This window comes from Oncorhynchus keta, chromosome 27 (assembly GCF_023373465.1).
Source record: "Oncorhynchus keta strain PuntledgeMale-10-30-2019 chromosome 27, Oket_V2, whole genome shotgun sequence".
In the NCBI taxonomy this organism is placed as follows: Eukaryota; Metazoa; Chordata; class Actinopteri; order Salmoniformes; family Salmonidae; genus Oncorhynchus; species Oncorhynchus keta.
The window spans coordinates 2,076,465-2,090,049 of NC_068447.1; the positions used below are offsets into that span (position 1 = coordinate 2,076,465).

The following is a 13,585-nucleotide window of genomic DNA, read 5'->3' on the forward strand; positions in this document are numbered from 1 at the left end:
GTCTCCACAGTTATCAACAGGCGGTATCGTCTCCACAGTTATCAACAGGCGGTATCGTCTCCACAGTTATCAACAGGCGGTAAGGTCTCCACAGTTATCAACAGCTACAGGCGGTATAGTCTCCACAGTTATCAACAGGCGGTATCGTCTCCACAGTTATCAACAGGCGGTATAGTCTCCACAGTTATCAACAGGCGGTAAGGTCTCCACAGTTATCAACAGCTACAGGCGGTATCGTCTCCACAGTTATCAACAGGCGGTATCATCTCCACAGTTATCAATAGGAGGTTATCAAGAGGAGTCCAGGGGGCTGGGCCGGTACAATTAGATTGTTTAGGGCTGAGGAAGAGGAGTCCAGGGGGGCTGGGCCGGTTCAATTAGGTTGTTTAGGGCTGAGGAAGAGGAGTCCAGGGGGGCTGGGCCGGTTCAATTAGGTTGTTTAGGGCTGAGGAAGAGGAGTCCAGGGGGGCTGGGCCGGTTCAATTAGATTGTTTAGGGCTGAGGAAGAGGAGTCCAGGGGGGCTGGGCCGGTTCAATTAGATTGTTTAGGGCTGAGGAAGAGGAGTCCAGGGGGGCTGGGCCGGTACAATTAGATTGTTTAGGGCTGAGGAAGAGGAGTCCAGGGGGGCTGGGCCGGTTCAATTAGATTGTTTAGGGCTGAGGAAGAGGTGCCCGGGGGGGAGGGGTCGATTTATATATTGGGAACAATTGTGCTATGTGAATGTCCCTCTCCTGTCGGTATGTATATGGACCGGAGGTGTGTCTACTACAGGAAGCCCCTGTTAGTCATATTGTCTGTCCTGTAGGTATGTATATGGACCGGAGGTGTGTCTACTACAGGAAGCCCCTGTTAGTCATATTGTCTGTCCTGTAGGTATGTATATGGACCGGAGGTGTGTCTACTACAGGAAGCCCCTGTTAGTCATATTGTCTGTCCTGTAGGTATGTATATGGACCGGAGGTGTGTCTACTACAGGAAGCCCCTGTTAGTCATATTGTCTGTCCTGTAGGTATGTATACGGACCGGAGGTGTGTCTACTACAGGAAGCCCCTGTTAGTCATATTGTCTGTCCTGTAGGTATGTATATGGACCGGAGGTGTGTCTACTACAGGAAGCCCCTGTTAGTCATATTGTCTGTCCTGTCGGTATGTATATGGACCGGAGGTGTGTCTACTACAGGAAGCCCCTGTTAGTCATATTGTCTGTCCTGTAGGTATGTATACGGACCGGAGGTGTGTCTACTACAGGAAGCCCCTGTTAGTCATATTGTCTGTCCTGTAGGTATGTATACGGACCGGAGGTGTGTCTACTACAGGAAGCCCCTGTTAGTCATATTGTCTGTCCTGTAGGTATGTATATGGACCGGAGGTGTGTCTACTACAGGAAGCCCCTGTTAGTCATATTGTCTGTCCTGTAGGTATGTATATGGACCGGAGGTGTGTCTACTACAGGAAGCCCCTGTTAGAGTGTCATATTGTCTGTCCTGTAGGTATGTATACGGACCGGAGGTGTGTCTACTACAGGAAGCCCCTGTTAGTCATATTGTCTGTCCTGTAGGTATGTATATGGACCGGAGGTGTGTCTACTACAGGAAGCCCCTGTTAGTCATATTGTCTGTCCTGTAGGTATGTATATGGACCGGAGGTGTGTCTACTACAGGAAGCCCCTGTTAGTCATATTGTCTGTCCTGTAGGTATGTATATGGACCGGAGGTGTGTCTACTACAGGAAGCCCCTGTTAGTCATATTGTCTGTCCTGTAGGTATGTATATGGACCGGAGGTGTGTCTACTACAGGAAGCCCCTGTTAGTCATATTGTCTGTCCTGTAGGTATGTATATGGACCGGAGGTGTGTCTACTACAGGAAGCCCCTGTTAGAGTCCGGGACTCTGGGCACCAAGGGAAACGTTCAGGTGGTCATCCCCTTCCTGACAGAGTCATACAGCTCCTCCCAGGACCCCCCGGAGAAGTCCATCCCCATCTGCACGCTGAAGAACTTCCCCAACGCCATCGAACACACCCTGCAGGTAACACACACCCCTGCAGGTAACACACACACCCTGCAGGTAACACACACACCCTGCAGGTAACACACACACCCTGCAGGTAACACACACACCCTGCAGGTAACACACACACCCTGCAGGTAACACACACACCCTGCAGGTAACACACACACCCTGCAGGTAACACACACACCCTGCAGGTAACACACACACCCTGCAGGTAACACACACACCCTGCAGGTAACACACACACCCTGCAGGTAACACACACACCCTGCAGGTAACACACACACCCTGCAGGTAACACACACACCCTGCAGGTAACACACGCACCCTGCAGGTAACACACGCACCCTGCAGGTAACACACGCACCCTGCAGGTAACACACGCACCCTGCAGGTAACACACACACCCTGCAGGTAACACACACACCCTGCAGGTAACACACACACCCTGCAGGTAACACACACACCCTGCAGGTAACACACACACCCTGCAGGTAACACACGCACCCTGCAGGTAACACACGCACCCTGCAGGTAACACACGCACCCTGCAGGTAACACACGCACCCTGCAGGTAACACACGCACCCTGCAGGTAACACACGCACCCTGCAGGTAACACACGCACCCTGCAGGTAACACACGCACCCTGCAGGTAACACACGCACCCTGCAGGTAACACACGCACCCTGCAGGTAACACACGCACCCTGCAGGTAACACACGCACCCTGCAGGTAACACACGCACCCTGCAGGTAACACACACACCCTGCAGGTAACACACGCACCCTGCAGGTAACACACGCACCCTGCAGGTAACACACGCACCCTGCAGGTAACACACGCACCCTGCAGGTAACACACACACACCCTGCAGGTAACACACACACACTCTCTCTAACCTGCGGGGACTGATGTCTACACACTCACACACACACACACACACCTGTCGACTGATGTCCTCTATATGCCGTGTGTGGTAACTCTCGTGTCTCCTTCTCCTCTCCAGTGGGCCCGTGATGAGTTTGAGGGTCTGTTTAAACAGCCGTCAGAGAATGCTATGCAGTACCTCACGTAAGTCTACAGCTCAGGCTTTTGAAAGGCCTTTTCTGTCTGAAGGCTTATACAGGGCCTTACAACAGTATTTCACCCGCCTTGGCGTTTCTCCTATTTTGTTGCTTTACAACCTGTAATTTAAGTTGATTTTTATTGGGATTTCATCTAATGGACATAAACAAAATAGTACAAATTGGTGAAGTGAAATGAAAAAAATTGTTTTAAAGAAAATATATCTTTAAATAGAAAAGTGTTGTAATATGATCTGGTGCAACCAATTACCTTCAGAAGTCACACAATTGGTTAAAGTTCACCTGTGTGCAAAATAAGTGTCACATGATTTGTCATGTGATCTCAGTATATATACACCTGTTCTGAAAGGCCCCAGAGTCTGCAACACCACCAAGCATGAAGACCAAGGGGCACCATGAAGACCAAGGGGCACCATGAAGACCAAGGGGCACCATGAAGACCAAGGGGCACCATGAAGACCAAGGGGCACCATGAAGACCAAGGAGCACCATGAAGACCAAGGGGCACCATGAAGACCAAGGGGCACCATGAAGACCAAGGAGCACCATGAAGACCAAGGGGCACCATGAAGACCAAGGGGCACCATGAAGACCAAGGGGCACCATGAAGACCAAGGGGCACCATGAAGACCAAGGGGCACCATGAAGACCAAGGAGCACCATGAAGACCAAGGGGCACCATGAAGACCAAGGGGCACCATGAAGACCAAGGGGCACCATGAAGACCAAGGGGCACCATGAAGACCAAGGGGCACCATGAAGACCAAGGGGCACCATGAAGACCAAGGGGCACCATGAAGACCAAGTGGCACCATGAAGACCAAGGGGCTCTCCATACAGATCAGGGTTGGGTTATAAAAAAATATCAGAAACTTTGAACATCCCACGGAGCAACATTAAATCCATTATTAAAAAATGGAAAGAATATGGCACCACAACAAACCTGCCAGGAGAGGGCCGCCCACCAAAACTCACAGACCAGGCAAGGAGGGCATTAATCAGAGAGGGAACAAAGAGACCAAAGATAACCCTGAAGGAGCTGCAAAGCTCCACAGCGGAGATTGGAGTATCTGTCCATAGGACCACTTTAAACCGTACACTCCACAGAGCTGGGCTTTACGGAAGAGTGGCCAGAAACGAGCCATTGCTTAGAGGGTCGGCAGGGTTAGAGCTTTGGACTAGTAACCGGAAGGTTGCGAGTTCAAACCCCCGAGCTGTCGTTCTGCCCCTGAACAGGGCAGTTAAACCCACTGTTCCCAGGCCGTCATTGAAAATAAGAATGTGTTCTTAACTGACTTGCCTGGTTAAATAAAGGTTAAAATAAATTTCAAAAAAGAAAGAAATAAGCAACCACATTTGGTGTTTGCAAAAAGGCATGTGGGAGATACGGTGGAAAATTCCAAGATTATGTTATAATGCTATTATTATTTATTTAATATTTATTATTGCATTAAATGGCTGTTTTATGAAACGGAATAAGGGGTTGTTAGAACGCTCATCTGGGCCTCTGGGAGAGAACGCTGACCGGAGATTTATGATGTCTTTTGGGTGATGAAACTGAAGCGTGAGTTAATGCTTCTGAGAGGGCCAGACCCTGGTCTGAACAATGAGACAGAACTGTTGACACAGCAGATACTTATAATTCACAGCAGACAGTATCTTTCATACAAATCTTAACTCTGTGTCCCATTCTATACATCTGTTGGTCATGTAGGTTGAAAGGGGTGTATCTTGGCTATAAAATACCTTTGTAATTTTGTCATTTTGTCTCGGGGCTCTCAACAAATCATCTGATCGTATAATTCGCCGACCAGCCACCATTATCGTAGACAACTCAAATCGATTCACTTTATGTTTGTGTGTTGTATTGACTTGCCCCCTTATTAATAAGTGATACAACATTTAGTTTAAGTATAACTCTTACTTGTGTGATACATTTATCTCATTTGATAGTAAAGAAATGAACCACCACCGAGACTCCCCAAACATATGAAAGCAGGTACTCTGGTCAGATGAGACAAAAATGTAGCTTTTTGGCCATCAAGGAAAACACTGTCTGGCACAAACCCAACATCTCTCATCACCCCGAGAACACCATCCCCACAGTGAAGCATGGTGGTGGCAGCATGTTTTTCATCTGCAGGGAAACTGGTCAGAATTGAAGGATTGATGGATGGCGCTAAATACAGGGAAATTCTTGAGACTGGGATGGAGGTTCACCTTCCAGCAGGACAATGGTCTTAAGCATACTGATAAAGCAACACCCGAGTGCTTTAAGGGGAAACATTTAAATTTAAATGTCTTGGAATGGCCTAGTCAAAGCCCAGACCTCATTCCAATTGAGAATCTGTGGTATGACTTAAAGATTGCTGTACACAAGTGGAACCCATCCAACTTGAAGGAGCAGTTTTGCCTTGAAGAACGGACAAACATCTCAGTGGCTAGATGTGCCAAGCTTGTAGAGACATGCCCCAAGAGGCTTTGCAGCTGTAATTGCTGTAAAAGGTTGCTCTACAAAGTATTGACTTTGGGGGTGAATAGTTTTGCATGCTAAAGTTTTCTATATTTGTGTCTTTACAAAAATATTTTGCATCTTCAAAGTGGTAGGAATGTTGTGTAAATCAAATGATACAAACGCCCCAAAAATATATTTTAATTCCAGGTTGTAAGGCAACAAAATAGATCAAAATTACAAGGGGGGGGGTGAATACTTTCGTAAGCCACTGTTACTGGTGCTCTTCTAAATTGAAGGGCTCCTAGCTGGTGCTCTTCTAAGGTGAAGGCTCCTAGCTGGTGCTCTTCTAAATTGAAGGCTCCTAGCTGGTGCTCTTCTAAATTGAAGGGCTCCTAGCTGGTGCTCTTCTAAGGTGAAGGCTCCTAGCTGGTGCTCTTCTAAGTTGAAGGCTCCTAGCTGGTGCTCTTCTAAGTTGAAGGCTCCTAGCTGGTGCTCTTCTAAGTTGAAGGCTCCTAGCTGGTGCTCTTCTAAGTTGAAGGGCTCCTAGCTGGTGCTCTTCTCAGTTGAAGGCTCCTAGCTGGTGCTCTTCTAAGTTGAAGGGCTCCTAGCTGGTGCTCTTCTAAGTTGAAGGGCTCCTAGCTGGTGCTCTTCTAAGTTGAAGGCTCCTAGCTGGTGCTCTTCTAAGTTGAAGGCTCCTAGCTGGTGCTCTTCTAAATTGAAGGCTCCTAGCTGGTGCTCTTCTAAATTGAAGGCTCCTAGCTGGTGCTCTTCTAAATTGAAGGCTCCTAGCTGGTGCTCTTCTAAATTGAAGGCTCCTAGCTGGTGCTCTTCTAAGTTGAAGGCTCCTAGCTGGTGCTCTTCTAAATTGAAGGCTCCTAGCTGGTGCTCTTCTAAATTGAAGGGCTCCTAGCTGGTGCTCTTCTAAATTGAAGGCTCCTAGCTGGTGCTCTTCTAAGTTGAAGGCTCCTAGCTGGTGCTCTTCTAAGTTGAAGACTCCTAGCTGGTGCTCTTCTAAGTTGAAGGCTCCTAGCTGGTGCTCTTCTAAGTTGAAGGCTCCTAGCTGGTGCTCTTCTAAGTTGAAGGCTCCTAGCTGGTGCTCTTCTAAGTTGAAGGCTCCTAGCTGGTGCTCTTCTAAGTTGAAGGGCTCCTAGCTGGTGCTCTTCTCAGTTGAAGGCTCCTAGCTGGTGCTCTTCTAAGTTGAAGGGCTCCTAGCTGGTGCTCTTCTAAGTTGAAGACTCCTAGCTGGTGCTCTTCTAAGTTGAAGGCTCCTAGCTGGTGCTCTTCTAAGTTGAAGGCTCCTAGCTGGTGCTCTTCTAAGTTGAAGGCTCCTAGCTGGTGCTCTTCTAAATTGATGTTTTATGATCCAGAGATGCTAAGTTCCTGGAGAGGACCCTGAAGCTGCCTGGAGCCCAACCTCTAGAAGTGTTGGAGGCCGTCTATAAGAGTTTGGTGATCGACTGCCCTCGCAGCTGGGCCGACTGTGTCACCTGGGCTCGCCACCACTGGCAGTGCCAGTACAGCAACAACATCCATCAGCTACTGCACAACTTCCCCCCAGAACAGGTGTATAGAACACACACACACACCGAGTATACAGAACATTAGGAACACCTCCTCTTTCCATGACATAGACTGACCAGGTGAAAGTTATGATGCCTTATTGATGTTAAACTTGTTAAAACCCACTTTAAATCAGTGTAGATGAAGGGGACAGGTTAAAAAAGGATTTTTAAGCCTTGAGACAATTGAGACATGGATATATATGTGGGTCATTCAGAAGATGAATGGGCAAGACCAGACTAATGTGCCGTTTGAACAGGGTATGGTAGTAAGTGCACACTGGTTTGTTAACTTCTCTGGGCGCTAGCATCCCACCTTGCCAACAGCCAGTGAAATTGCAGTGGCCAAATTCAAAACAGAAATCAAATTAAATTAAATTAATTAATTATTAATTAAAATCAGATTAAAATTCCTCAAATGTACAAGGATTATACACCATTTTAAAGCTTAACTTCTTGTTAATCCAGCCACAGTGTCTGATTTCAAAAAGGCTTTACGGCGAAAGCACACCATGTGATTATGTTAGGTCAGCGCCTAGCCACGGAAAAACATACAGCCATTTTCCAAAGGAGAGGCGTTATAAATATTCACTTACCTTTGATGATCTTCATCGGAATGCACTCCCAGGAATCCCAGTTCCACAATAAATGTTTGTTTTGTTCGATAAAGTCCATTATTTATGTTCAAATACCTCCTTTTTGTTTGCGAGTTTAGCCCAGTAAGCCAAATGCACAATGCGCGAGCAAATGGTTCAGACGAAAGTCAAAAGTTTTATATTGCAAATTCGTAGAGACATGTCAAACAATGTATAGAATCAATCTTTAGGATGTTTTTATCTTCAATAATGTTTCAACCGGACAATTCCTTTGACTTTAGAAATGACAAGGAACGCAGCTACCTCTCACGGCCGGGCGCCTGGCTGAGCTCATGGCACTTTGCCAGACTGTTGCCATCTAGTGGAAGCCGTAGGAAGTGCAATATGACCCCATAGACACAAAACTACAAACCTCAGATTTCCCACTTCCTGGTTGGATTTTTTCTCAGGTTTTTACCTGCCATATGAGTTCTGTTATACTCAGACATCATTCAAACAGTTTTAGAAACATCAGAGTGTTTTCTATCCAAATCTACTATATGCGTATTCTAGCTTCTGGGCCTGAGTAGCAGGCAGTTTACTCTGGTCACCTTATTCATCCAAGCTACTCAATACTGCCCCCCAGTTCCAAAGAAGTTAAGAACTGCAACGCTGCTGTGTTTTTCACGCTCAACAGTTTCCTGTGTGTATCAAGAACGGTCCACCACCCAAAGGACATCCAGTCAACTTGACACAACTGTGGGAAGCACAGTGATGAATTTATGCTGTTCTGAGAGCAACAACTCAGTGTTAGGAAGGTGTTCTTAATGTTCTGTGCTCTGATTGTTGATACACAAACTGGTGGTACAGTCATACACTTAACATGTTTGACTATCTCTAACCCTACTTTCTCTTTCTCTCTCCACCACTTTCTCTCTCCACCACTTTCTCTCTCCACCACTTTCTCTCTCCACCACTTTCTCTCTCCACCACTTTCTCTCTCCACCACTTTCTCTCTCCACCACTTTCTCTCTCCACCACTTTCTCTCTCCCCCACTTTCTCTCTCCCCCACTTTCTCTCTCCCCCACTTTCTCTCTCCCCCACTTTCTCTCTCCCCCACTTTCTCTCTCCCCCACTTTCTCTCTCCACCACTTTCTCTCTCCACCACTTTCTCTTTCTCTCTCCACCACTTTCTCTTTCTCTCTCCACCACTTTCTCTCTCCACCACTTTCTCTCTCCACCACTTTCTCTCTCCACCACTTTCTCTCTCCACCACTTTCTCTCTCCACCACTGTCTCTCTCCACCACTTTCTCTTTCACCACTCTCCACCACTTTCTCTCTCCCCACTTTCTCTCTCCCCCACTTTCTCTCTCCCCACTTTCTCTCTCCCCACTTTCTCTCTCCACCACTTTCTCTCTCCACCACTTTCTCTCTCCACCACTTTCTCTTCTCTCTCCACCACTTTCTCTCTCACCACTTTCTCTTCTCTCTCACCACTTTCTCTCTCCACCACTTTCTCTTTCTCTCTCCACCACTTTCTCTTTCTCTCTCCACCACTTTCTCTCTCCACCACTTTCTCTCTCCCCACTTTCTCTCTCCACCACTTTCTCCTCCACCACTTTCTCTCCCACCTCTTTCTCTCTCCACCACTTTCTCTTTCTCTCTCTGCCACTTTCTCTCTCCACCACTTTCTCTCTCCCACCACTTTCTTTTCTCTCTCTGCCACTTTCTCTCTCCACCACTTTCTTTTCTCTCTGCCACTTTCTCTCTCCACCACTTTCTCTTTCCACCACTCTCTCTGCCACTTTCTCTCTCCACCACTTTCTCTTTCTCTCTCTGCCACTTTCTCTCTCCACCACTTTCTCTTTCTCTCTCCGCCACTTTCTCTCTCCACCACTTTCTCTTTCTCTCTCCGCCACTTTCTCTTTCTCTCTCCACCACTTTCTCTTTCTCTCTCCGCCACTTTCTCTCTCCACCACTTTCTCTTTCTCTCTCTGCCACTTTCTCTTTCTCTCTCCACCACTTTCTCTTTCTCTCTCCACCACTTTCTCTTTCTCTCTCCACCACTTTCTCTTTCTCTCTCTGCCACTTTCTCTCTCCACCACTTTCTCTTTCTCTCTCTGCCACTTTCTCTCTCCACCACTTTCTCTCTCCACCACTTTCTCTTTCTCTCTCCACCACTTTCTCTCTCCACCACTGTCTCTCTCCACCACTGTCTCTCTCCACCACTTTCTCTCTCCACCACTGTCTCTCTCCACCACTTTCTCTCTCCACCACTTTCTCTCTCCACCACTTTCTCTCCACCACTTTCTCTCTCCACCACTTTCTCTCTCCACCACTTTCTCTCTCACCACTTTCTCTCTCCACCACTTTCTCTCCACCACCTGCCACTTTCTCTCCACCACTTTCTCTTTCTCTCTCTCTCCACTTTCTCTCTCCACCACTTTCTCTCCACCACTTTCACTTTCTCTCTCCACCACTGTCTCTCTCCACCACTGTCTCTCTCCACCACTGTCTCTCTCCACCACTGTCTCTCTCCACCACTGTCTCTCTCCACCACTGTCTCTCTCACCACTTTCTCTCTCCACCACTTTCTCTCTCCACCACTTTCTCTCTCCACCACTTTCTCTCTCCACCACTTTCTCTCTCCACCACTTTCTCTCTCCACCACTTTCTCTCTCCACCACTTTCTCTCTCCCCCACCACTTTCTCTCTCCACCACTTTCTCTCTCCACCACTGTCTCTCTCCACCACTGTCTCTCTCCACCACTGTCTCTCTCCACCACTGTCTCTTTCTCTCCACCACTTTCTCTCTCTCCACCACTTCTCTCTCCGCCACTTTCTCTCTCCACCACTTTCTCTTTCTCTCTCCACCACTTTCTCTTTCTCTCTCCACCACTTTCTCTCTCTCCACCTCTTTCTCTCTCTCCACCACTTTCTCTTTCTCTCTCCACCACTTTCTCTTTCTCTCTCCCCCACTTTCTCTCTCCACCACTTTCTCTTTCTCTCTCCCCCACTTTTGCTCTCTCCTTTCTCAGCTGACCAGCTCTGGCGCCCCCTTCTGGTCCGGTCCAAAGAGATGTCCTCACCCTCTGGAGTTCAGCACCAGCAATGTGAGTCCTTTCTTCTCCCCTCCTAACCTCCCCTCCTGTCCTCCCTATCTATTACCTTACCCCTCTACCCTAGCCCCTCCTAACTTCCCCTCTCTGTCCTCTTTCTATCTCCACCTTTCCTCTCCACCACTAGCCCTCTCCACCTCTCCTACCTTTCCCTACTATTTCTCTCCACCACTTTCCTACTCTCCACCACTTTCTCTCTCCACCACTCCTATCTCTTCCACCACTTTCCCTCTCCACCACTTTCTCTTCTCCCCACTGTCCTCCCTCTCCACCACTTACCTTCTCTCCATCCACCCTTCTTTCTCCCTAACCTTCTCCTAACCTCCCTATTACCACTTTCTCTTTCCACCCTAGCCCCTCCTCCTCCTCCTCCCTATCTACTTTCCTTACCCATCCACCACTTTCCCTCCAACCTTTCTGTCCTCCCACCACTTTCTCTTACCCATCCACCCTTCTCTCTCCACCCTTTCCCTGTCCACCCTATCTATTACTCTTCCACCACTTTCTCTCACCCTAGCCCCACCACTCCCCCTGTCCTCCACTTTCTATTCCATACCACTCTACTCCTACCCCCTCCTCCTCCACTCCTAACCTCCCTATCTTTACCTCTCCACCACTCTCCCAGCCCCTCCTCCTCCCTCCTGTCCTCCCTATCTATTCCACCACTTACCCATCCACCCTTTCCCCTCCACCACTCCCTCCTAACCTCCCTTTACTTTCTCTAATCCACCCTAGCCCCTCCTAACCTCCTTCCTGTCCTCCCTATCTATTACCACATTCTCTACTCCTACCCCTGGAGTTCAGCACCACTGTCCTCTTTCTTCTACCATACCCTCTACCCTCCCCTTCTCCCTCCTCCCTATCTATTACCTACCCCCTACCCTAGCCCCTTCTCTCCCCTCCCTGTCTCCCTATCTATTACCTTACCCCTCTACCCTAGCCCCTTCTCCCCTCCTAACCTCCCTATCTATTACCTTACCCTCTACCCTAGCCCCTTCTCCCCCTGTCCTCCCTATCTATTACCTTACCCCTCTACCCTAGCCCCTTCTCACCTCCTAACCTCCCTATCTATTACCTTACCCCCTACCCTAGCCCTTCTCCCCCTCCTGTCCTCCCTATCTATTACCTTACCCCCACCTAGCCCCTCCCTCCTAACCTCCCTATCTATTACCTTACCCTCTACCCTAGCCCCTTCTCCCCCTGTCCTCCCTATCTATTACCTTACCCCTCTACCCTAGCCCCTTCTCCCCTCCTAACCTCCCTATCTATTACCATACCCCTCTACCCTAGCCCCTCCTAACCTCCCCTCTTGTCCTCCCTATCTATTACCTTACCCCTCTACCCTAGCCCCTTCTCCCTCCTAACCTCCCTATCTATTACCTTACCCCTCTACCCTAGCCCCTCCTAACCTCCCCTCCTGTCCTCCCTATCTATTACCTTACCCCTACCCTAGCCCCTTCTCCCTCCTAACCTCCCTATCTATTACCTTACCCCTCTACCCTAGCCCCTCCTCCCCTCCTGTCCTCCCTATCTATTACCATACCCCTCTACCCTAGCCCCTCCTAACCTCCCCTCCTGTCCTCCCTATCTATTACCTTACCCCTCTACCCTAGCCCCTTCTCCTCCTGTCCTCCCTATCTATTACCTTACCCCTCTACCCTAGCCCCTCCTAACCTCCCCTCCTGTCCTCCCTATCTATTACCTTACCCCCCTACCCTAGCCCCTTCTCCCCTCCTAACCTCCCTATCTATTACCATACCCCCCTACCCTAGCCCCTTCTCCCCCTGTCCTCCCTATCTATTACCTTACCCCTCTACCCTAGCCCCTCCTAACCTCCTCTTGTCCTACCTCCCCTACCTTACCCCTACTCCAACCTCCCCCTATCTATTACCATACCCCTCCTAGCCCCTCCTCCCCCTGTCCTCCTATCTATTACCTTACCCATCCACCCTAGCCCCTCCTAACCTCCCCTCCTCCCTATCTATTACCTTACCCATCCACCCTAGCCCCTCCTAACCTCCCCTGTCCTCCCTATCTATTACCTTACCCCCTCTACCCTAGCCCCTCCTCCCCCTGTCCTCCCTATCTATTACCATACCCCTCTACCCTAGCCCCTCCTAACCTCCCTCCTGTCCTCCCTATCTATTACCTTACCCCTCTACCCTAGCCCCTCCTAACCTCCCCTCCTGTCCTCCCTATCTATTACCTTACCCCTCTACCCTAGCCCCTCCTAACCTCCCTCCTAACCTCCCTATTACCGTACCTCCACCCTAGCCCCTCCTAACCTCCCCTCCTAACCTCCCTATTACCGTACCCAATCCACCCTAGCCCCTCCTAACCTCCCTTCCTGTCCTCCCTATCTATTACCGTACCCCTCTACCCTAGCCCCTTCTCCCCCTGTCCTCCCTATCTATTACCATACCCCTCTACCCTAGCCCCTTCTCCCCTCCTAACCTCCCTATCTATTACCATACCCCCTACCCTAGCCCCTTCTCCCCCTGTTCTCCCTATCTATTACCTTACCCCTCTACCCTAGCCCCTTCTCACCTCCTAACCTCCCTATCTATTACCTTACCCCTCTACCCTAGCCCCTTCCCCCCCCCCTGTCCTCCCTATCTATTACCTTACCCCTCTACCCTAGCCCCTTCTCACCTCCTAACCTCCCTATCTATTACCTTACCCCTCTATCCTAGCCCCTCCTAACCTCCCCTCCTGTCCTCCCTATCTATTACCTTACCCCCCTACCCTAGCCCCTTCTCCCCTCCTAACCTCCCTA

General features: G+C 49.2%; 1 protein-coding gene and 1 long non-coding RNA gene across 21 annotated transcripts in view; one reads left to right on the forward strand and one right to left on the reverse strand.

Annotated features, from left to right (window-relative positions):
• LOC127912336 (ubiquitin-like modifier-activating enzyme 1) overlaps nt 1-13,585 on the forward strand; it is a 99,293-nt gene that overhangs the window by 68,243 nt on the left and 17,465 nt on the right. Inside the window, 4 exon segments of the mRNA XM_052481254.1 lie at nt 1,831-2,027; nt 3,021-3,085; nt 6,922-7,117; nt 10,729-10,803. Coding sequence (XP_052337214.1) covers nt 1,831-2,027; nt 3,021-3,085; nt 6,922-7,117; nt 10,729-10,803 — 533 coding nt within the window.
• LOC127912337 (uncharacterized) lies at nt 8,407-10,722 on the reverse strand. 20 transcript variants are annotated; one of them, XR_008081903.1, is made up of 5 exons: nt 10,515-10,722; nt 9,831-9,878; nt 9,322-9,365; nt 9,185-9,250; nt 8,407-8,904 (listed from the first exon to the last, which is right to left on the reverse strand). It is a non-coding gene; the product is annotated as an uncharacterized LOC127912337 (long non-coding RNA). The 20 variants fall into 20 exon arrangements; XR_008081902.1 differs by lacking the exon at nt 9,322-9,365; XR_008081904.1 differs by lacking the exon at nt 9,322-9,365 and having other exon boundaries at nt 9,185-9,266.